We start from the raw sequence: 25,584 nt of genomic DNA, 5'->3' as shown, positions 1-25,584 counted from the left end.
TGTGTGTGTGTATGTGCGTTTGTTTGTGAGCTTGTCTGTGCCCCACCATTTTTTAATGTCCCCAACAGTCGCTGGTCACACTGCGGCCTCTCTTCTCCGATGACTATCTCAACCAGGTCAAACATCTTGCTTGGTCCTTTTGGACCCCTCCGGCATATTTGGATCACCGTGCTTCCACTGCACAGGGCTCTGACACACTCATGACATCAGCTCTCTTCATGGCTGCTCCACCTGGCATATGGGGGTCGCTGGCTTAACCTGCACACTGGCAGTGACCTGTTTGGTGCAGCAGCGAATAAGGCTCACTTAACAGCGGCCCAACTCTGGCATACCATGGTCTCAGACTTTCAGGCAACAACCTTTTTGGTGTAGCAGCTGTCTTTTCACACCTTGGTACGGGGATCCCCTCTGGATCTTGATTCCATTCAACACACTCCTCTTCCTCACAGGGCACAATGGTCTTGGCAAGCAGGCAGGTGCTCCAGGACAGGTAGTCTTGGATTCCCTAGGTGAGGTCCCCTCACCCAGCTGGGAGACTAGCAGGTGTGCCCCTCAATTCTGGTCACAGGCAGAAGTCTTGCAGAGCTTCTCTTCCACCCTTTCACCCAGCTTATAGGAATGCAGCAATACACATCTGTCTGGGAGGAAACTCCTGCCTCCTTTCCTCATTTGTTACCATGAATCCTTGGGTATCCCAAAATGGAACTCAGAAACGTCCATGTATTGTACCATTCACAGGAACGCATACACCCACTATGTGCACTGCACAGTTTTACATCCTTCATGTATTGTACCGCTCAGTTACGCATATAACAAACATTCACTGCACAGTAACACATTATACCTGCCCATTCACAGGTACACATATACCCTGCGCATGTAGATCACACATGCACTGCACAGGACTACATACCAAAGTAATGTAAGCTTAGAGTGAGTTAAGCACAGAGCTGCAGAAATTTAAATGAGCGAGCCTGTAGCACTCGCTCCAGTGACACAGGTAACAAGCATTTGCAATACAATAGGTCTCGCATTAATTAAGTTTGAGCTATTGGCATTGCTAAATATTGCAACACCAATTGCAACAAAAGTCTATAAATTGTAGGCCAAAAAATGTTTTATTTACTTTTGTAGCAATGGTGGCATGCTGCGCTTGAGATAAATGTTTAAAAGTAAAGTGCGTCATACTGCGATTGCTACAATAGTTAATTGTGGATGCGTTAACAATTGATGTGTGCACTGGTGGCGTGTGTGCCTGTAGAAATTGTGCAGTGATGGCTGGAGGTGTGTGTGCCTGGTGGAAGTGTGCACTGCCGGCTGGTGGTGTGTGTGCCTGGTGGAAGCGGGCATTGACAACTGGTGGTGTGTGTGCCTAGTGAAAGCGTGCACTGACGTCTGGTGGTGTGTGCCTGGTGGTAGCGTGCACTGACGACTGATGGTGTTTTGCCTGGAACTCCCTCCCGAGACCTGGAACTCCCTCCCGACCGACCTGCGCCTGACCCAAGACCACCTCTCCTTCAGGAAGAAGCTGAAGACCTGGCTGTTCGAGCAGTAGCGGCACCCCCCCCGCCCCCCACCCCCAGCGCCTTGAGACCCTACGGGTATGTAGTGCGCTCTATAAATGTCAGTGATTGATTGATTGATTGCCTGGTGAAAGCGTGCACTGACTGATGGTGTCTGTGCCTGGTGAACATGTGCACTGACGGTGTGGTTGTGTGTGTGGTTGTTTGTGTGTGGTTGTGTGGTGTGTGTGTGTGTGTGTGTGTGTGTGTGGTTGTTTGTGTGTGTGGGGGGTTGTGTGTGTGGTTGTGTGTAATGGGTTAAAGTAAAGGCAAGGTGGCAATGTTATAATGACATGACGATGGGAGTAAAATAGTGCCGAATGTTACTTCTGTAGTAGGGGATCTCTGTGTATAGTCATAATCTAGTGAATAGTCCCGCCCATGTGCGTGGACCCCGGCAATCAAAAATAATCTCTTAAGTTGTCAAAAGAATGCAGGAACTGCAAAGACACTTAAGAGAGAATTAAAGACAAATAATGCAGCCTATATCCACAGGCTACACTGTCCAGTACTTCAACTAGAAATTCCACCAAAATTCACCACACACAGCCCAGCCTGCTAGTTTCTACCATAGAGAAACCTGCCTCCCCAGTCAAAGACCCAGGAATGATAGAGAGGAAGGTAGGGACAGACAAGCCCCATAGGCTGCCATTATGTGGCTTAAACAGGATACTGTGCCTTTAAGAGAACCTTCTAGACTTCTCCCAGTATCCCAGAATGCATAGCAGGTCCAACTTACTTTCAGTTCTTTTTTCCGGCTCCTGCTTACAGGACCCTGGCATTGAGCTCTCCCTTTTTCAAGGGTTTATTGAATTCGTTTTTGCACTTTTGTCTTTTAAAAGTGTTACAGTTTATTTCTTGGTGCTCTCCTCTCCCTTTTGTGCTGGTTTTTAGGTGTTTTGGGGCTCCAAAATGCCTGGCCTTTTTGTGAAGTGCCCAGCATGTGAGAGGAAGAAGGCCAAAAGCGACCCCCATGATGTCTGCATCGTGTGCCTTCCGGAGAATCATGGCCCTGAGGAGTGTGCTATCTGCCAGCAGCTTTCTGCTAGGACCCTCAGGGACAGATTGAAGATCAGGCTGGCTGGCCTGGAGGATAGGCGTCAACGTGCTGCAGGTGGGTCTGGGCAGCCTGGGAAGGATCCCTCTGCCTCTGCTGAGGCCCCTGGGGGGCTCCCCGGGGGCAGGAAGTCCAGCCAACGGTCCCATTCTCCGTCGACGTCGAAGGCTTCGACGACGGCGTCGAGAGGGATGACGACGGCGTGCTCCCCATCTCCCCGGGGCTCCGGGTCGAGACGGCGTGGCGGATCGACGGCGAAGGAGAAGCCGACGTCGAGGCCGCCGTCGACGTCATCGTCTTCGTCGACGTCGACGTCTTCATACCGACGCCGAAGGCGCGGGGACGTGTTTCGGCGCTCGCCGTCGAAGCGGCACCGACGCTCGCCGTCGAGGCGACACCGTCGGTCGTCGTCGAGGCGACACCGCCGTTCGACGTCGAGGGGCTCCTCGACGTCGGGGACAACTAGGCGACGTCGACGATCTACGCCGAGGGCGGACCGCCCGACGTCGAGAGGACGGCGTGAGAGATCGCGCAAGAGGAGATCGACGCCGAGGAGTCGACGTTCGACGCCGAGGATGAGAGGGTCGACGTCGAGGGGACGACGTTCGACGCCGGAGTCCAGGAAGCGCCGTTCGACGCCGGAGAAGCGTCATTCTGCGTCCAGCAGACAGCGGTCAGCGCCGAGGAGTAGATCTCCTTCTCCCAAACGGCGCAGAGGGGGCTCTAGCCCCGGGAGTCACGCCACTTCCGGTGGTCGCAAGAGGAAGAGGTCGCCTGCGGATGGGGATGGCTCCCCGCGACCGTCCCCTAAAGGGTCACCGGGCTCGGTGTACTCGGAAGTGTACACTCCATCTCGACCCGGGACTCCTCCTCCTCCACCCGTACCGAAGGAGGACCCTCCGCCCATACCACCACTTCCTAAGGGGGATTCTGATCCACCTCCGGTCCCACCTCATGGGCCCGCCCCGCAGCCGGTGGTCCCTCCGCCGAGGTCCACTTCGCTGCCGTCGCTGCCTGTTCCTCCCAAGGGGACCCCGAAACCGAAGCCCCGGGAGGCTCCGAAGAGTCCCCGTGAGAAGCCACGGAAGACCCCTCCTCGCAAACCGAAGGAGCGCCCTAGAGCTGGCAGGTCTCGTTCTCGCTCTAGGCGCAGGTCTCCCACGAGGTCGAGACACCGCCACAGGAGGCGCGAATCTCGCTCTCGCACGAGATCTTCTGGGACCAGGGACTATTCACCTACGCTGTCGGGGTCGCCGGACACCAGAGTGTCCCCGATAGACGACCTGGTTGCCTTTCAAGACGTCCTGTTGCGGGGCGCGGCGAAGCTAGGCATTACACTGACGGTGCCTACTCCGAAGACGTCCGTCATTTTCGAGACTCTGCATCAGAGGCACATGTCTCGTCCCCTCCTGCCCCTGGTACCGGGCTTGGAAGAACCGGATATGGCGCTGTTTCTCACCCCGGCTGTGACGAGAGCGGCCCCTTCCAGGCTACTAAAGAAATACCGGGCTCCCGAATCGGATCCGGCCTTCTTGAGAGCGGAGCCTCCGCCTGACTCCGTCATCGTCACGGCGGCCCGCAAGCAGCACGCCACCACTCCGACCTCCACGGTCCCCCCGGACAAGGAATCTAGGTGGATGGACTCGGCGGGACGAAAGATCTGTGGGACTTCCGCGACATCCATGAAAGCGGCGAGTGCAACGGCTCTGTTGGGGCGTTACGACCGCGCCCTCTGGGACTCCCTCGAGCGCTTTGCGGAGCATTTGCCTCGGGAGCAGCGTGAAGACTTCATGGAGGTCCTGAGTGAGGGTATGCTGGTGGCCAACCAGATAATCAGTGCGGCTGCGGACTCCTCCCTGTTGGCTGCTCACGGGTTCTGCCACGGGATCAACCAACGGCGCCACGCATGGCTCCGGCTGACGTCCCTGAAACCGGACGCGCAGCAGCGGGTGGCCAATCTGCCGTTTTCCGGGGAGACCCTCTTCGGGAAGCACGCTGATGATGAAATGGCCCGCATGAAGGCGGAGGCCGAAACGCTGACGGCTGTGGGCTTGGAAAAACCCAAGGAGACCAAGAAGCAGTACCGCCCTTTCCAACGGCGGTTCGGAGGTCAAGGCCGAGGACGGGGACAGGCTTCGGGACACTCACAACAGCAGCAGCAGCAGTTCCGTAAGCCGTTCCAGAAGCGGCAGAGGGGCAGAGGAGGCCAGCAGTCGGCTCCGGCGCCCAAGGGCCAGGCGGGGTCTAGGCCCTAGGAACTTACTTCCCCCGGATCCGTTACCCACTCCGGTAGGGGGAAGCATCCAACTTTTTCTGGCAGAGTGGAGAAAAATTACTCAGGACAAGTGGGTGCTGAATATTGTTTGCAATGGATACAGTCTTCGGTTCACCAGCCCTCCTCCAGCGATTCCCCCGGTCAGCTCGCAGTTTCAGCTGCGCGAGCTTCAGGCGGAAGCGGATATCCTGTTAAGGAAAAGGGCGATAGAAGACGTACCTCTGTCTCAGAGAGGAAGAGGTCTGTACTCCCGGTTCTTTCTGGTTCGCAAGAAGGACAAGAACGAGTTCAGGCCCATTCTGGATTTGCGACAAGCAAACAAGTGGATTCGCAGAGAAAAGTTCCGCATGCTGTCGTTGCACCAGATCTACCCTCAGTTGCAACAGGGGGACTGGCTGTGCGCGATAGACCTACAGGATGCTTACTTCCATGTGCCCATTGCTCACAAACACAGGAAGTTCCTGCGGTTCCAAGTCGGCACCAATCACTATCAATACACAGTACTCCCATTCGGGCTGAAGTCTGCGCCAAGGACATTCTCGAAGTGCATGGCGGTGGTAGCGGCACACCTGAGGAAGAACAAGGTGTTCGTCTACCCTTACTTGGACGATTGGCTGATCAAGGCATCCTCCTTCTCGGAAGCGCGAGCACACTTCCAGAAGACGTGCGTTCTCTCGAACAAGCTGGGGTTGCACATCAACATGGCCAAGTCTGTTCCGACTCCGGTCCAATGCATACAGTACTTGGGAGCCTCCATCAATACGCTGTCAGCAAGCGTGTCTCCTTCGGAAGAGCGACGATTATCACTCCTTCGGAAGGCTCAGGCTCTTATGACGACTCCATCTACAACAGTGAGGACGGTGTCTTCTCTACTGGGATCGATGGCCTCTTGTATCTTCCTGACGCCACACGCACGGCTGCACATGAGACCGTTGCAGGAGTGCTTGGAGGACCAGTGGGATCAGAGGAAAGGATCTTGGGACGACGAGATTCGCCTATCGCTGCATGCTCTTCAGTCCCTGAAGTGGTGGTGTTCGGCGGAGAATCTCCTCAGAGGGGTTCCCTTTCACAAGGACATTCCCACGCAGACGGTCGTGACGGATGCGTCTCTTCTGGGATGGGGAGCGCACTCCGGGACTCTGCAGATTCAAGGCACGTGGTCACCGATGGAGGCCACGTATCACATCAATTTCCTGGAACTCAGAGCTGTTCACTTGGCGCTGAAGGCCTTTCTTCCGTCCTTCCGGACCAACTCTCTGCTTGTACAGACGGACAATACCACCACGATGTATTACCTCAACAAGCAGGGGGGGTCGAGATTGCGCACCCTGTCACAAGAGGCGCAGACGATCTGGCACTGGCTCCTGGCCAGAGGACTGACGATAACGGCCACCCATCTACCAGGTGTGCAGAATGTTCAGGCAGACGCACTGAGCAGACTGCTTCAGGAAAACCACGAATGGGTCATAAACGACGAAGTGCTAGGAGAAGTCTTCGCAAGGTGGGGAACTCCAGACGTAGATTTGTTCGCCACCGCCGAAAACAGCAAGTGCAGAGACTTCGCCTCCAGGTACTTCCAGCAAGGGACGCTGGGGAATGCGCTATGGATCGACTGGACAAACAACTTTCTGTACGCCTTTCCTCCCATTCCCCTGATTCCGGCGGTGCTCATCAAGCTGGCCCGGTCCAGGGCTCGGATGATACTCATCGCCCCGGAGTGGCCCAGGCAGTGGTGGTTCACGGACCTGCTTCACCGGTCTCTCCTTCCTCACATTCGGTTGCCGTGCAGGCCGGACCTTCTCACGAAGTTCGGGGGACGGATGTTACACCCCAACCTATCGTCTTTGAGTTTGGCGGCATGGCTCCTGAGATAGTGCAGTATGGCCATCTTCATCTGCCCGATGACTGCATGGACATTCTGAAGGAGTCCAAGAGACCTTCCACTAGGACTTCATATGCTTACAAGTGGAAGAGGTTTTGTATCTGGTGCCAGTCTAAGAACCATGATCCTACGACCTGTAAGGAAGATGTCATCCTTCCTTACCTTTTACATTTGGCGCAGTCTGGCCTTAATGTGCATTCCATTAAGGTTCATCTGGCTGCATTGACTGCCTACAGGAAATGCCCTTCACAGACTTCCTTTTTCCAGATCCCCGTGATCAAAGATTTTCTGGAAGGATTGAAGAAAGTATTCCCTCCTGTCAGGCTTCCCTCGCCTTCATGGGAATTGAATGTGGTGCTGTCCAGGTTGATGAAGGAACCTTTTGAACCTATTCATAAGGCTTCGTTGCAGCACCTGTCCTGGAAGGCGGCGTTCCTCGTGGCCATTACATCGGCCCGCAGGGTGAGTGAAATTCAGGCGTTGTGTTGTAATGAACCTTATACTGTATTTCATGCTGCTAAGGTTGTTATGCGTACTCACCCTAAATTTCTTCCCAAGGTTATTTCTGACTTTCATGTCAACCAGACTATAACTTTACCTACGTTCTTTCAGAACCCTTCGTCCCCAGTGGAGAGGTCTCTCCATTCTCTGGATGTTAGGAGGGTGTTGAAATTTTATCTGGATAAAACCAAAGATATTCGTAGGTCTGACCAGTTGTTTATCAATTATGGATCGGTCAGGACAGGTCTTGCGACCTCTAAGCAGTCCATCTCTAGGTGGATTGTGTCCTGCATACAATTGTGTTATCAGAAGGCTAATAAGACCTTAGGAGGTAAGCCTAAGGCTCATTCCACCAGGGGCAAAGCTGCCACGACGGCTCTGCTCCGTAACGTGCCGATTGCTGAAATCTGCAAGGCAGCCACTTGGAAGTCGGTTCATACCTTTGCTAAGCATTACTGCCTGGACACTGACGCCAGGGCAGACGCTCAGGTTGGACAGGCTTCACTGCGGAATTTGTTCGCACAATAGTGGCATTATGTATTTACTCTCCACCGCCGCTTAGTTGGGGGATGGGCTTGCCATTCTATTCACTAGATTATGACTGTACACAGAGATCCCCTACTACAGAAGGAGTAGTTTCTGTCCTGTAACTCCAGTTCTGTAGTAGGGGTATCTCTGTTATAGTCATAAGCGCCCTCCCTCCTCCCCGGTGGAGAATTCTTCATGTACACAATGCTGCAGGTCTGGCGTTGTATACGCCTTCAAAAAGAACTGAAAGTAAGTTGGACCTGCTATGCATTCTGGGATACTGGGAGAAGTCTAGAAGGTTCTCTTAAAGGCACAGTATCCTGTTTAAGCCACATAATGGCAGCCTATGGGGCTTGTCTGTCCCTACCTTCCTCTCTATCATTCCTGGGTCTTTGACTGGGGAGGCAGGTTTCTCTATGGTAGAAACTAGCAGGCTGGGCTGTGTGTGGTGAATTTTGGTGGAATTTCTAGTTGAAGTACTGGACAGTGTAGCCTGTGGATATAGGCTGCATTATTTGTCTTTAATTCTCTCTTAAGTGTCTTTGCAGTTCCTGCATTCTTTTGACAACTTAAGAGATTATTTTTGATTGCCGGGGTCCACGCACATGGGCGGGACTATTCACTAGATTATGACTATAACAGAGATACCCCTACTACAGAACTGGAGTTACAGGACAGAAACTACTCCTTCTCCATCCGAGGAATTTGGTAACTATAGGTCAAACAAGTTTAACACAGCACCCCAAAGATACAAATTCACCTAGACTGGGCACAAAGGAAAGGTTACTCTAAAGACTTGCCATCTATTTTTTATTTTGATAATTTTATATAGCACGGAAATGGCCCAAAGGCATCAGAACACTTTACAAGAGTAGCAGGATACATGGGTTACAGCGAGTTCCAGTTACAGCAATTAAAATAGGGCATTTACATCGGAAGCTGAGAGCAGGAGTTACCACAAGACAATTGCAGCAGTTAGTCAACGGTCGTACGCAGATGTAGCACAATTTAGATGGTAGGAGTCACATAACGAGGTAGTTCAGATCCTGGTGGAGAGAGTACTTAAGTATGGTTGAGCAAGGTGTGTCAAATAGGAGTCCTTTTTAAAGGTGACTAGGCAGGTGATTAGGCGGAGGGAGTGCTCCAAATTCTTGTGGCACTAGCAGAGGAACACTGTCTCATGTACCGTTCCCGGCTGAAGGTGGGGGCGGGGGTCCAGGAGCAGGGATTGGGCATTTCTGGAACCCTATTGCCCCAGAGATTTTCACTTTCTCGTTTAGATGTTGGGGTGAACAAGAGTCAAGCGCCCTGAGGGTAATGCAGGCGGTTTTGAATTGGGAAAGTGGGAAGCCAAAGGAGGGTTAGCGGGGCAGGGGAAACGTGGTCAAATTTGCTGTTTTTGTAGATTCATACTTTTTTGTTGGGAGCAGAGCTCTCAGGACAAAAAATAGCAAGACCATGACTTTCTGAAAAGTCTTGTGAATCCAACCCAGGGTTCAGAAACTCACTGTTGCTGTGTTATTACACTGACCGGAATGCCCCTGGAGCACTTTCAACAGGAATAAGCTTGGTGAAGTGCCGAACTCAAGTACAAATACAGCGCTTCCTATTTCAAGGCAAAAAACGATGTTTAGGGAAAGAGAATGCATTAATTTAATTTCGAATTTATTAAGGCTTCATATCGCAGTGTTATTTATTGTGGCTCCTCCGTTGTTTGTGTTAAGATTTATTGTGAAGTCATTCATTGCTGTGTTAAAAGAGCAGATTTCTCTGAATGACTAATGGTCGTACCAATTAAAACCATTAGATAAATAACCCAATGTCTTCTTTCGAAGGATGGATAAAAACACAGTGACATACATTTTTTTTAAAAAATAAGCGAGAAACGCTTATGTTCATCTACACATTTTTGGATCTCGTTTACATAGATGTTTAACTTCGCGCAGAACACCACCAATTTCTTCGTTTAGAAAATGCAACAATTCAGAGAAATATTTAATCCCAACATTGTCTTCTTTGTCAACGACATCATTCTGTGGATCCGAAAAAAACACAATAAAAAGTTGTTCTTGTGTGAAATACTAATTAAAATAAACACTCTGCCGGTCCCTCCTTCTTGCGCTCCTGCACAAAGAGGGGTGAGGGAAACTCATGGTGACTTCACATTTGTTCCCCCCCTCTGTGACCTAATTAATGTACAACACAGCAGGCCAGGGGCTATTAATAACAAGAAAGCATCGCTCAGGCACAAATAACAAATATGAGTGTACTTTAACTCACACTGGGCGTATATATATATATATATATATATATATATATATATATATATATATATATATATATATATATATATATATATAGGAGCAGCGCGCATAGTAATAGTAATATCTCAAAATAATACGATAATACGAATAAATGACAGTGTGCAAACAGGCAGGACAAATATGCAAATAAATCTAGCAGTCTCAAAGTGATAGAATCCACTTCTTTAAAACGGGATCTGCAAACAAACTCAAGCAATCAAAGCTGGATTAGCGTGAAAGCAAATGTCAATTTTGACAGTTCATCTTTCGCCAACGACAGTAGCCACTGCAGATCGAACGCGTTCCATTTTTAAAAGGAAATCTGAATACATTATAGCAACAACAAGTCACGGCATCGGCTCAATAGTCCATAATTCTGGGCAAAGCACTTAAACTCCCCGTGCTTTAAAAACAAAAAAGAAAGAATGGGACCTTGTGTAATGCAACATGTGCTCAGGTACAGCACTCCAATTACTTTGGACGAGTTTGCGCTTAATAAAACTGCAAGCGAGATTCTGTAATCAAGATACAGCACCCTGCAACACAAATTCCAATTATTGGCAAATGTGTTTTAGACATAATTTAAGCATATTGAGTATGTTGGGGTATGTCCTGGGGTGAAATAGACGCAAATCGCAATGAAAAGAAAACCTCATCAGTAACGAGCAAGACAGAGAGGCAGCGGCCGCGAGATGTGCTCTGTTGAGGGGGAGGGGCGAGCAAGACAGAGGCAGAGCGAGCCAGCGATGCGGAGAAAGAGATAATAAAAAGGCCGATGGCAGCTGTGAATTCGCGCGTTCACGCGCAACTGCATGCAAGCTTTAGGCCACATGCACGCAAGCTTTAGGCCAGGGTAGCACTTCCAAAAGGCCCCTTACTAAATGTCGAGGAAGCAACAGCGCATGCGCTGCTGCTGTAGCTTCGACCTAAAAAGGACCTGGTCACTCCTACTGATCACTACAGGATATGCTGCCATCACTGCGATCGTGCTGCTCAACTCCTAGCCTTTCACCACTTTGAGTGTAGCGCTTTGGGCACCCCTCCCGGTTCAACAAGACGCAGTCTGTGAGACAAGCCTATTCCATGGCGCATACACATGAACAGTGTTAACCTATGACAACAAAAAAATCAGAATTAAGGATCGGCGTTCATGCTCATAACCACGCAAGGGACTTCTCCGTCCCATCAGGTAATTGGTGAGTCATTCAATAGGGTCGAATGGGGCGAACAATTGCATGATGAGCCATAGGATATCCGCGGGGCCAAGGGGAAGGAAACTAGAACATCCTCATGGCATGCCTGCTTACCAGGCCTTCATGGTAAATCCCACTTCATAATATTAGTCAACTTTGAATTTCCCCAAAAACTGAAGTTGAAGGGGAGTAATTTTTTGTGATTTGTTTTTGCATGTTGGCAAAAGATTGAGGGGTTATTACCTCATAATGGCTGGTGTGCGTGTGGTCTTATAATGTTGATTTTGTTGACATATCTAGATTGTGTGTACATGATAATGGGTGTGTTAGTGTATGTTGGTGGTTGTGCTTGGCTTATGATGTTGTGTCTATGTGTGATTGTGGGTGTGTTACCATGTGGGTGTGTTACCATATGATATGGGTTGTGTAGACCTCACAGCGGGTGTATTGGTGGAGGATGTGTTCTTTGGAATACGGATTATCGTGTGTTGTGAGGATGTATGATAGCGGAAGTCTTAGCACACAATTGTTTGTGTTTGGAAATAAGTTGGTGGTATATGAACATGTAATATCACTTCTATTCAGTTCATGTGATTTTTTTTGGGGGGGGGGGGGGGGAATCCCTCCAGATATCAATTGTGTAAGTCCTCAGGTCAGACCTTGCTTGTGGCACTCTTTCCTTCACGTTTTGACAATATTTGTCTCTTTGTCATATCTATTGTTCAGAAGATGTGTTCATTTGGTGCTGTACAGCTTTCATTCAGATGGGACTTAGATGGCCAGCGTGCCATTGGTGCCAGGAGGACTTGCAAATATCTATTCATCTCTGCGCTTCTCCTGGAGATATTATCTTGACATTTTGTTATTGGTCTCTTGCCTCATCTGCCCTGCTCCCTTGAGCCCTAGACAGTAGAGCCGCTTGTACACCTGCCCAAATAGACTAATTGAAAAATTATTTAGAAGCGAAGCTTCTCAAAACAGCATTATTCATACCAAGAATGTATCATTGAGTCGTTGTGGGTGTAAGAAAGCGAAACGTCTGTGGCTATGAAATCTGTATCTTGGGCTTCCCTTGGTAGAATATTGTGGACCTGAGTGGTACATTTCTCTCTGAATGAGGAAAACTGTTTTTACCATAAATGCATACACACAAAAGGCGATAGGAGAATAACTCATTCTTTTGCCCACCGTTTCATCTCCGATTTGACCAACCGTATGCAAATCAGTATTGACTCTGCTCCAGTGGGAACAGTCCAGCCTGAGTTACCAAGGCAAGCCCTCTCTGAACCGGAAAGCATGCAACCCAAGACTGTTTAAGCCATGAGCCCTAATCAGGATGAAACCGGTCCTTGGTTGCTTGTGTTTCAGTTCAGAGAGGACCTGGCTTGACATTTGGGGCGAGATTGTTACTACTGGAGCAGAGTCAAGAATGATTTGCATATGGCTGGATCCAACTGAGGCGGCATGGTCTGCAAAATAACTGTGGACTGGTATGAGACCAGAGTAATTACCAGTGGTTGAGATTAATTCAGGCATTCCATTATTCACTTTCTCTATTCAACTTACCCTGTATGCAGCATAGCAGCTAGCTTTTTCCTCACCTTTTTTAAAGTTGCTCTGTCACATTACCTAGCAGCTTTTGCAATGGAGGGTGAGGGTTTGTTTGCTTTATTTATAAGCTTAACCTCTTTATGGTAGCAAAAGTAAAACTGAAACGGGTTTAATATGTGGTGAAATAATGTGATAAATTAAAAAATGTAATACTTCAGTTCGGGTGAGAGAAATTAGGTCTTCGGTTACCCAGAGTTAGTACAAATGTAGTTTTTCCTACAGCTGCCTGCGGTAGTTTAGAAGGCAACCAGGGACTCACTTATTATAGCCATTAAAATGTTTTGTTAGCTGGTTTACAAAACTGATGGCCAAGTGAATATTACATTAGAAAGTAATGCACCTTGTTTAGTGTACATACTCTGTCTTCAGTTTGGTTTCTATGGTTCTTTTGCTCTGCATTCCCTTTTATCAGTGCAGTGTTTTGCTCAACTAACAAGTTTTATTTGTGTTTATCAGGCAAAGTGTATGCAGTTGGTGGACATGATGGCAATGAGCATTTGGGAAGCATGGAACTGTTCGATCCACAGACTAACAAGTGGGTGATGAAAGCATCAATGAATACAAAAAGGTATGTGTAGACCTATATACATGCAATATGTACATTGGCCTTTAACTCTTTTCTGTGCAATATTTAATTTTCTGAGAAAATAAGAGATCAGATTTAAAAATATTTTTGGTGAAGAAAACAAAAAGAGGAACACCCAGTGCTTCTCCCATTTCTCATGTAGGCAGCAGCGGCTCCTCCGCTATGGCGGAGGAGTGTCGCCCTACCTGCCAGCCGCTGGAAAGATGAAAAATTAAACTTTTGTTTATTATCGTTTTATTTTTGTCTCGGAGCCGAGACTTAGGGGCGAGGCCAGGGTTGTGACAGGCTGGCGGGGGATTGTTGGACACTGACTTCACTGCGCATGTGGGTTTGGCCAGCTGAGACGGTTGGCCAAACCACATATGCAGTGAAGATATCTCCAGCCCCAGCTGCATTGATAGGTTGGAGCGAGCAAGCACAGACTTCCAGTCTGAGGGAGCACAAATCATTGGCGCTCAGGCTAATCCTGATGCTGCTTTTAGCAACATGAAAGCAGTTTCCAGATTGGCCGCAATGCACTCTGGGAACCTGTACCTGGAGAAGCAAGGAGCGCGATGCGGCGAGCAGGTAAGTGTGTTTTTTAAATTATATTTTTGTCTCCCAGCCCCCATCTCACTGCCACTCGCCGCCAACTACTGCAAGTAGGAACCTTCGCTAAAACAATGTTTACCCTTTCATAGTGCTATCTTAAAAGTTAAATTGACACCTACACTACACTAACCTTCAGGCGCTCAAATCTTGTGTTTGACTCAGCTTCACTCCATCATAAACCTCACCCTATTCTCATCTTCATCCATCCTTACATGATCTTAACTTCTTTTATCATCCTTAAATTAATTTCCCTTCCACTCCCTCGTCTTCTTCAGCCTTTTCTAAATAAACCTCACGCCCTCTTCTCTTCCACCTCACTCTCCCTCTTCAATCTCAGTTACCCCCTCCTCACATCAGCCCTACTTTTTACAGATCTTCTCAATTTAACCTTCATTTCTCATTCATACCTAGACACACTAACGCTTAATTTCTCATTCAGACCTAGACACACTAACGCTTAATTTCTCATTCAGACCTGGACACACTAACGCTTAATTGGTCTACAGAACTGAACACCACTCCAGATCTAAGCTCCCATACTGAACTCAATATCCCAGAAATGACCTCCTGCTTGTGATAAAATTCTAGTGCCACCTAAATTTAGTAGCAAGACTCGAGGGGACATTGAGAATACAGTAAACTGAAAGGGACTAGAGAACTTAGATCGTACCAGATAGAGATGAGCCTCCAGAACTAGACACAAAACGTTGTGTGGCTTACAGAACTAGACACAATGAGGCATGTGTTATCGTCCTTCCTCAGTCATCAAACCCAGCTTCTTTTCCACTCATTATGATGGAAAGCTGTTTACAGGTTTTTGTTTGGCTCCTTGTAGGTCTTGCAGACAGTTACCAGCTAATTGCAAATCTTCTTTCATCTTGTCCTCATTCCCTCGGCCCTCCCCCAGGCCATCCTTCCCATGTGGCTGCCGAATAGAGTACTGTTAGTTAAATCAGCCTCTCCTAAGTGAGTCCTACTCTAGTCCTATTTTCCTCTGAGTTGACTTTTCATGGTTCTAGGCCTGTTGTCTACTGTGTTGGTGCTATTCAATACTTTGAACCCCATCATCCTCTATATCAACCCTCTTCTGGGCCTGTCCTCTGTAAAAGTGTAATTGAATGCTTCTCCTCTCCTTCGTGTCTAGGCATGTCCTTATTTAGAACTGCACTCCTCAGTGTGTGCTGTTGAATATATTTAATTCAGTCATCAAGTAGACCAATCCTCCTCAATGAGTTGAAGTGGCTATCTCAAGTCCAGTTGGTTTTGCTTTAAATTCTTCAGTGCACCTACTCCTCTAGTCTGTCTTGAGTAGGTCAATGCTTTGATTGTGCCATTGTATATCCCTGGGCCAAGCCTTCTCCGAGGCTCTGTTCCCCTGTACTTGTGCCAGCTGTGAAAGCTCCAGGCAATTAGGAAGATGAGATACGTTAAATGTGGAAGTTTACCTTATTAGAACTCTCTGAGAACCTAGCAAATTACATGTGATCAGTGGTAGACGTTAACACACTGTCTGCTTTTTGGACGTGACTCTGTGCATGACGAGACTCGAAACCACAGTGTGACAGACACACTCAGCTCACCAGTCTGCACAGCTCCATGGCCCACTCCGGACTTCTGGGAATCTAGGCCAACATCAAGAATCCAACACCCAAGTCTCAAACACCTTTTGAACTGGCCCAGGACTGTGTCGAGGAGGCTTCTGGGATATAAACAAGCTAGTCCTTTGGATTCCCCTGAGCGGTGCAGAAGCCACCCAGGAGCGCTCATGTTAGGAGGACTGCTGCTCCTTTCTCTGGCCTACAGGCCTACTCTGAATGCCTGCCACGGTGACCATGTAAGGTCGGTGTGCCTACCTCCTGTAATCCAAAAGTGGTGGTGTGTGTGATAGATTTGTCAAGTGCTGTAAGAGTTGCCCACTCCCAGTGAAGACCTAAAGAGGACCTGTTAGTGGATCACTCGCCCCTTGCGACACGCAGAGGAGTCCCAGGGTAAATGAGTGGATACCATAACATCACTCCTTGAGCTGGTTTAATTTGAAAGTATAGTAATCCTTTTCTGTCGCATTTTGTCATACCAGGAAGCTATCACAGCAGCCCTGTCAACATAACTGCAGTAGTCCTTCTAAGTTAATTATCTCCGTTTTAAAGGAATGACAGTCTGCTGCAAAATCACAGAGCTCTCTCTCCCACCATCCACAGTAGCACTGATGCATACATTATCCCTTCCTTTACTCGACATACAAATTTGAGCATAAGCATAAAAGGGTTACTATTTTGTCTTTTTGGCTCGCAGGAAAGAGTTCTGTTTGACTGAGATCTGAAATAGCCCCTCTTTGTAGACACATTAAAAAGAAGCTGATAAAAATATGCACCTGACTCTTTAAGACAGTTGGCATAAAAAGGCGAACTGATGATTATTTAACAAAACAGTACAAGGAAATGGCAACTCCAGTTATGATTTTCCAAACCCTTGGTTCCTCAGTGTCCCATCCACAAACCAAAATAAAACAACTTTAAAGCAAACTGTGATCTACCCTTATGTAAAGTCAACAGTTCAACCACTTCACTCAGTAAGTCTGAAGAGTTGCAAGATAGCAAAAGCTCCTTTCCTCTTTTGTTTGCGAATGACACCAAATATGATCAGAACTCCCAATGTATTGCTCCAACCTAATCACTTCAGAAGTTTAAGGTAAACCATACTCAGAGTCGGATTTAAACTCCTCCTAATGCGTAAGAACAATTGTAGATACTTATAAGGCTTCTCTGCCTCAAATATGGTAGATGCTCCTTTCAATGTTAAATGAGTCGGTAATGGGTTGAAGTTGATCTCATAAATGGAACCAACCTTAGGGGATATCCTGACCCCCAAATACATAGCAGTCTCTACCCTGCGGTTATCTGACATAACTATATGATCAGTACATACAATCTGCGTTTTTTTCCTGTTGAGGTGGTATCCAGAATTCCTCTGCCAGTTTCTCCACCTTGGACACAGCAGTTCTGGCATCTGGTGTGATTACCGCAATATCAGCAGCATATGCTAATACTTTTGTATCATAATTCATTACAATTTGGTTAGCTTTAAGCTTACCAAACTCACAAATATCACAAAAACTAGACACAATGCGGAGTCAATGGTGATGTGACTTTTGTGGCTGTCACAGATTACTTACCCAGAAACCTCGAACTTTGGCTAAAAGCACACATTTACCTCCCATTTCTATGAGAAATGTCTTGAATCTGAGGGGAGCCATATATTTCCTACCAGTCAGCGCCTCACCCTCTTCAAGTCTTTCCAATAAAAATGGTATCTCACTTGTGTGGGTGAGTGGGCTGGCCTAACTCCTACAAACGGAAAGGAGGCAAAATACAATGTGGCATAATCGACAAAGAGGAAGTTGCTGTGTTTGGGCCCAGCTCTCCACTGAGGAAAACCTACCAAGCCCACACATTTTTGAAAATTATACACCCAAGGGGAGTTTGGTTTCCCTTGTATGTCTGTGAGACAAACCTTCAAAATCGACAGGGCCACACTTCTCCCAATAAAAACGACACCCCAGTTGTGTGTCTGTGCATTATGGGTGAGAAAACATTGTGATTCCCTATATCTGACAGACGCAGCAAGGCCTTAATGGTGTGCCCTCAAAAAACCCACCAGAGTCTTTTCTACCCCTAAGGATGTCAGCGTAGCCCACAGCTTGGACCTGACCACACTGTCAAATGTATAGGAAGATAATGGGGCTACGTTTGATTATGGTATGTTTGCTGATTGTACAAATTGAGGCAATGCTCTAGCAACCGAAGCCCTGCTCTAAACCCTTATTGTAGCCTGGAAAGAACATACAAGTATAATTTACCTTTGAATGGCCCTGAAGGTGATCATATTTGTGTTGCCTGGCCAAACATTATGTACAGGTATGTAGTGCACTGTCACCTTCTGTAGGAAATTCTGGTATGTAGCATGTTGCCAGTTGTTTATAACCACTGGGAACCAGTGCAGCTCTTTCAGAGCCAGGTTGAAGTGGGCCAATTTGATTAGGTTCAAGCAGAGACTAGCTACTTGATTGTGTATTCATTTGAGTGTCCTTTTTTAAAAATCTCCAGCAAACACCACCCTTCAGAAATTAAGCCATGATAAAGCAAAGTTCCTAGTCACCCCAATGCGGGGGCTTGTCTGTGGCCAATGGATGGTCCCTATCTTGCTGTGTGTTTTATTTAGAGCTGCTGAGATCTGGCGTGCCACATAGAGCCCTCGGTCAAACTGCACCCAGGGATATCTTTTTACTGTCTCTACATGCAAAGGGCAGATCTTAGTCGCTCATGGGGTATGCCCTCAAGGGTGGCTCACCATAACCTGTATTTTCGTCTTCAAGTTGTTCATGGATATGCTTCTCCTCTCCACAGAATTGTCTATGATTCGCTGGCATATTTCGATTTTCTTTTGTATCCATGTTCTTTGTTTGTCCCTAATTGAATGTCTTCATTGTTCCTCCTGCATTTTGAAAGCAGATTTCTGATGAAGGGTTATTTTGGTTAGTAGTTTGTGATACACAAAAGGGATTCTTAGCAGCAGAATTGTGGTGATACTTAATATGTTGCCTCATAATTACCTGCAAAATGTAATCTACTACTTTGATCTCCACTCTTCCCTTGTCTATCCCTCCTTGGATCACCTCAAAGCTCATTTTAATACTATGATCTCCAAAGTAACTCCTCTAATTTCTTCCCTCATCTAAGGCCTTCCCTCATCACTACTTTGACTCATCCCAAACTCATTTTACTACTATGATCTCCCAATAAACACTTACTAGACTGTTCCCTCTTTTATCCCCCCATTATCCTTTTCAATCCAACTAATAGACTCATATGTCCACCTTTCAAATTTCACTATACTAATCCTTTTTGGGTTCTGGAGTAGCGTGCTACTCGCCAAAGAGCACTTCGACACCTCGTCAGGGGTAGTAAGCGCTGTATAAATGCAATTACAATACAATACTGTCACCGGCTATATGATGTGGCTCTTTGATATTTGTTCTAATAATGGGTCTAAGTAGAGGGTGAAGAGGATTGGGGAGCAGTGGAAACCCTGCCTGGCTTCCCTGGTGATAACTATCCTTCCTGACTCTAGGCCCATGATTTGTAGCTGGGCGAATGGAGAGTAATACAAAGCCCTTATCACCTTAACCAGCCCTGGGCTAAATCTCTTATGCCTCAAGTCTGCCCATAGATAACTCAAGACACTGTCAAATGCTTTTTCCACATCGAGGAGGATCATAGCCACAGGATCTCATGTCACCTCAGTGACATCAAAAAGCATGATGGCACGCCTGACATGTTCAGTGATCCCTCTGCTGGGTGAAACCATCTGAGCTGTGATCCTTCCCATGGGTACTGCAAGTATTTTTTAGCATAATTTGGCATCTTAGTCAAGGAGATAGGCTTATAGGAGCCCTGATTATCCGATGGCTTATTCTTTTTCCTCAAGATTACAGTATCGGTACCCTTCAAAGAAGATGGCGGAATCCCTTCCCGCTGGACTCCCATGAACGTATCCCACAGGACCGCCGACAGCTCTGTATAGAACATCTTATAAAACTCTAGGGGTATCTTGCCAGGGAACTGACTGCACTAGAGACTTCCTCTGTCACCATATCTGACTCTAAAATCTGAATCACCTCAGTGTCCATCTGGGGCCTCCCCACTTCTTCTAGTAATTCTTCTATCTGGGTTAGTGTTGGTGTAAAGTTCTCCCAATATAAAGCCCTATAATGATCCTCGAACACTGACAATTTTGGCCAGCTCTGTAGCTGAGGATCCATCATCCTTCTTGATACTTTCGATGTTTCTATCAACCTCCCTTTGCCAAATACGAAGGGCCAGTAGTTTGCCCACTGCCTCTCCCTAGTCATAACTTTCTGCTCTATATGCCTGCAACCTTTCCACCAGCTTCCTGGTATAGTATCTGTTTATCTTGGCCTGCACCACTGCTGTTTTGTGTTGACGATGATAAATCATGCACTGATGCTATCCCCTTGATATGATGCAGTTCCATGGCATTTAACTGCTCTACAACCCATTAATTTCCTTAGCCTGTGTCTGGGCATGAGCAACAAAGCTGATGGTCTCGCCTCTCACACCAGCATTTAATGCATCCCACACTCCCTCTTATGAGGCACTAAATGTATTAATTTCCAGAAACTCCCTTATCCAATTTCTCGTGTGGTCAACATACTGAGCATTTAACAGCAACTTCCTATCAATCCTCCTTTTGCCCCGAGTCTTGATTAACCCATGCCGTGAAAAATAGGTATACACGGGAACAAGAGGTTTTACACCATCCCATACATGACTGGCCATTAGGTGAAGCAGAACTCAATATACCCGAGGGTTTCTCTTCTAATATTTGACCCCCAGGTTTCCTCCTAAACTCGAGGTGCAAATTTAGGTCCCCACAAACAATCAACGGGGTAGGCCAAATTGCTAGCTTCACCTCCAAATCCTTCAAAATAAGTTGCCTCATCCTGATTGGAGCCATAGATGGAGCAGATGGTAAATCTGCCCCCTTTGGCCTGAAGCTCAGTAATCGTCCATCCTTTAACTGATAAGGGGTGCTGTGGGTTGTGCAGGCAAGAAGGGTATACTCCCTCACCTGCAACCGCTACTTCCCCCAAGGAATGTGTCTCTTGTTCACATAGGTTCCAGGGATCTGAGTATCTCTGGCACTCTTTGCAACTTAGTTATTGTTTAGGCCACCTAATTTACTGAACATATTGTTAGTTTACCTGATTGCATCATATTAAGGCCAGACAGTTACCAAAAACATCCTCTCCAGCCCCCTGGTTCTTTGTATGACACAGAATCAAAACCAGGCCACTTCAAGCTAACCACCCCCTATACCACTACTCAGCTGGGTCACTTTTCGTCCAACATTTCTCGAGTCTTGGCCTTTGGTTTTACTCTTGCTCACTTTTTTTGTTTTTATATGCAGCACCCCCAGTAAACAAACCCCTCCGCCTTTCCCCTCCCACAAGAAGCGAACAGACCAAACATTGGTCTTTTGTGATGTGAGCACCCTCTCCATTCAGCCAACAGAGCAATCACACAATCCCCATGTTAAAATTCCAGGAAACCGCCTTTATACCGCAACTCGAACCACGCTATGCCTTAACATATCACACAAGTCATTAGAATGACTTGCAATTAAGGAAAACGTTCTTAATTTGCTGTTGGACTTAAAGTCCAACACTTTCCCTACTGTTGCACAGTCTGGAGTGGGAATAGTAAGTTCTACTATTCCAACTCCAGCGCTTTCCTTAATGCACGTAATGACTTGCGTTGTAACGGAATGTGTTGTAAAGATGCATTCATTGTTTTTACTGCATTAAGGCAGGCGTGATTAGCAACTGCGTGGTTCCAACATACAACTGATGAAGCCACCATAAGAGTACTTTAGCTTAACCACAGCGTAGGCATTACAAAACTGTCAAATTTCCCTATGCCCCAGGCCCCTCTATTTTATCCATTCATGTCTTCCAAAAATTCCCTTACCTTCATTTCCGAAATGTACTTCAGCGTTTTGTTATTCCAGACCATCTCAATCATTTGGCTTCAGGGTTTGAGTAGCTGGCAAAGCCTCTAGTGCCTCGACAGTTATGTGAGAAAAGTCAGTCCACACAAAAAAGGAGCAGTCCCACACACTACATTTGGCTTCTGACTTTGCTTTCTCATAAATTGCTTGTCTCAGCAGAAAGTTGGTGATATAAACCAGGATTGCACATGATTTCTCAACTTCCATCTTGAATTGCTTCTGGACCAGCGGGATCCTATATGCTCGCTGAATCTCCTGGGCCCATTTCAAGTACTGTTTAATTCTCCAGTGGTAGACGAAAAACAGGGGGTGGGTTGGGGGGGTTCCTTAGTGTGCAATTGTAAGTCTCTCAAGTAGGGATTGCAGAGAGAATCTGATATGTGGCCAACCCGTTGTTACGGATGGGAAGGGAAAGAGATCCTTTCTTTTTATAGCCCTCACTCACTCTACTAGTGACATGCTTAATCATTGGGCTCACCCCAACTCTTAAAGGTCGGAGTGGGCTCAACAATCTTTCAGGGAGCACTTAAAGATAAGGTGTATGGGGGCGTACCGTTAAAGATAAAATTCCTCGTCCACTCCTAAAGAATTCTTTATTAATGGAGTGGGAAGGAAGGTTAAAAATATACTATAATTGGGTATCAGGATGTGATGGCCCTACGACCCTAGAATAAGCACCAACATGTTTCAGCATGAGTGACTTACCATCGCACACTCGGGAACCCCTCACGCAACCCCGTTTTTCCTCTACCACTGGAGGATTAAACAGTACTTTTTTTCGAAGGGACACCCTTATTGGCTATGAGTATAAGATTTGGGGAGGACGTGTCCTTTCTAAACCTCGTGGTAGAGGACCGCTCTACCCTCCCGGGACCTCCCCGGTCCCAGGAATTTGTGTACCGGACTATCAGTTCGGCTATCTGAACATGAGGTAAATATCATCTCTGAATAACTTTATACATTATACAAACAACATATTGGGCAACAAAAACACATTTTTAGTTTCTAATTCAGGAACCATTAGCATAATCTACAGAATCATAGCTTGGCCAGGGCGTGCCAATAAGACCAGTGCAGGATTTGTTAAATTGGGCAGTGGTGAGTAAGCAAACATGTGGCTCCCTGTCGAAAGCCACAGGAATAGGTGAAGCAGGGTTCAACACAGGACATCATACCAGTGTGATTATGAGAAGCAGAAAATAACATCATTCCGTATCTAGGCAACCTGGACATAGAAAGGAGTTTGTGTTGGTCAAATGTAATGCAGCAACAGCATATGGTATAGGAGCAATGACAGGTGGCCCAAGTACAATGTTTTCAGATACTTCAACCAGGTAGATGGTGGCCCCACAGCATGCAAGCATTGAAGCAACCCCTCTGCAACAGAATAGAGAGTAGAGGAATGGCTTTATCTCCCTGTGATCTTGTATCAATGCTTCCAAAAGCCAACTCTCTCTCTATATGAAAGGGAAAGGCTGCATCTGAGCAGATAATACTAGAGCAGGAACAGATAACTCATTCAATCAATAATCTTTATTCAATCGCTTAAAAGCACATCATAAAGGATACATATAGATACACCATAAATACAATATAAAAAAATAAAATATAAAAACATCAGTCAAATAAAAATCTTCTTGTAAAATCTGAAGTCCCTTTAAAAAACAAAACGCAATGAAGTCTGCATAGACACATAGTCACATTGCAAATACATATAACGGGGGAGAGCCATATTGAACTGTGGGAAACCTAATACCAATCTGATGGAGCCCAATCTAAACTGTGACAGCAACATAGGCTCCCAGGAGTCCGGGCCCAAGTTCAAATAAGGTGCTACCCTCAGTGTGGTTTGTACAAGGCAGTATTCCCTAAAAGAGGGCTATATTAATTCTCTGCCCTCCCTTTGGGTCCTTTTATCAGGTAAAAAACTATCCTGGATCCACCCTTCATCCTTCTTGCATATTCCAGTGGAACTCTCAAAAATAGAAGGGCAGCCAAGACCATCCCTGATATACTTAAGCCAGGGAAATCTATTGCCTTAGGAACAAGAAAGGCAGTTTAAAGTTATCTATTGGTTTAGGCTAGCCTGCTCATTAGGCAAATTGAACACTATAGCATTAGGGGGCAAATCCAAATCCCCCGCATAACCCATACCAAATTCTTGGTGGGTAACAAAGTCGGAAGTTGTCAAGAGAACCCCTGTCTGCGCTGGCAAACTATTTTCTTCAACTTGGATACAACACACATGCCTGTAACCCCATGCCCCCACTCCTCAAGATAAAATGGGAATGCATTTCTTTTTATAGAGCTCAATTATGGTCTGTATGGGCTTTGTTCCTATAGAGGAAATAAGATAGAACAAGCATTGGAAATGCAATAGGTCTCGCATTAGAAAAGTTGGAGTTATTGGTATTGTAAATGACATATGTTATTTATTTGTTGGTTTTTAAAATTGCTAAATTGATGGCTTTGTCATTTACAATGCCAATAGTTATAACTTTTGCGAATGTGACACCTATAGCATTTGGAATGCAACATATTTTGTATTTACGTGACTTAGATGGCAGCTCTTGTCGTTAGGCCACATCTCTAGAGAGCAGGAGAGTGCAGCAGGGGAGAGAAGCACAGCAATGCAATAGGTCTTGCATTAGGAAAGTTTGAGCTATTGGTATTGTAAAGGACACCTTTTTTATTTATGTGCTTGTTTTGAAAATAGCGAATTAATAGCTTTGTTATTTACAATGCCAATAGTTTTATCTTTTGCAAATGTGACACCTATTGTAACACAATATGTGTTGTGAGGGTGAGTGAGGGTGAGGGTGAGGGGTTGAGGGTGAGGTGTTGAGGGTGAGTGAGGGTGAGGTGTTGAGGGTGAGTGAGGGTGAGGTGTTGAGGGTGAGGGGTTGAGGGTGAGGGAGGGTGAGGGGTTGAGGGTGAGTGAGGGTGAGGTGTTGAGGGTGAGTGAGGGTGAGGTGTTGAGGGTGAGTGAGGGTGAGGGTGGGTGAGGGGTTGAGGGTGAGTGAGGGTGAGGTGTTGAGGGTGAGTGAGGGTGGGTGAGGGGTTGAGAGTGAGTGAGGGTGAGTGAGGGTGAGGTGAGGTGTTGAGGGTGGGTGAGGGTGAAGGTGAGGCTGAGGGGTTGAGGTTGAGTGAGGGTGAGTGAGAGTGAGGGTGAGTGAGGGGTTGAGGGTGAGGGGTTGAGGGTGAGTGAGGGTGAGGGGTTGAGGGTGAGTGAGGGTGAGGTGTTGAGGGTGAGAGAGGGTGAGGGTGAGTGAGGGTGAGGGGTTGAGAGTGAGGGTGAGGGTGAGTGAGGGTGAGTGAGGGTGAGGGGGTGAGGGTGAGTGAGGGTGGGTGAGGGTGGGTGAGGGTGAGTGAGGGTGAGTGAGGGTGAGTGAGGGTGAGGGGTTGAGGGTGAGGGGTTGAGAGTGAGGGTGAGGGTGAGTGAGGGTGAGGTGTTGAGGGTGAGTGAGGGTGAGGGGTTGAGGGTGAGTGAGGATGAGGGTGAGTGAGGATGAGGGGTTGAGGGTGAGTGAGGGTGAGGGTGAGTGAGGGTGAGGTGAGGTGTTGAGGGTGGGTGAGGGTGAGGCTGAGGGGTTGAGGTTGAGTGAGGGTGAGTGAGAGTGAGGGTGAGTGAGGGGTTGAGGGTGAGGGGTTGAGGGTGAGTGAGGGTGAGGGGTTGAGGGTGAGGGTGAGGTGTTGAGGGTGAGTGAGGGTGAGGGGTTGAGGGTGAGTGAGGATGAGGGTGAGTGAGGATGAGGGGTTGATGGTGAGTGAGGGTGAGGGTGAGTGAGGGTGAGGGTGAGTGAGGGTGAGTGAGGGTGAGGGTGAATGTGAGTGAGGGTGAGTGAGGGTGAGGATGAGGGGTTGAGGGTGAGTGAGGGTGAGGGGTTGAGGGTGAGTGAGGGTGAGGG

At 47.3% G+C, this 25,584-nt stretch overlaps 1 protein-coding gene across 2 annotated transcripts in view; it reads left to right on the top strand.

Moving 5' to 3' along the window:
• The window catches only part of KLHL8 (kelch like family member 8), a 406,134-nt gene that overhangs the window by 316,314 nt on the left and 64,236 nt on the right, over positions 1-25,584 (top strand). For both annotated transcript variants that reach the window (XM_086961895.1, XM_086961896.1), the window contains exon 6: positions 13,369-13,480. In XM_086961895.1, the coding sequence (XP_086818021.1) occupies positions 13,369-13,480 (112 nt within the window). The remainder of the gene's footprint in view (positions 1-13,368; positions 13,481-25,584) is intronic.

Source organism: Lissotriton vulgaris, chromosome 3_1 (genome assembly GCF_964263255.1).
Source record: "Lissotriton vulgaris chromosome 3_1, aLisVul1.2, whole genome shotgun sequence".
NCBI lineage: Eukaryota > Metazoa > Chordata > Amphibia > Caudata > Salamandridae > Lissotriton > Lissotriton vulgaris.
Note: the sequence above shows the minus strand (reverse complement) of the source record. Positions and strands in the feature narration are given on the sequence as shown.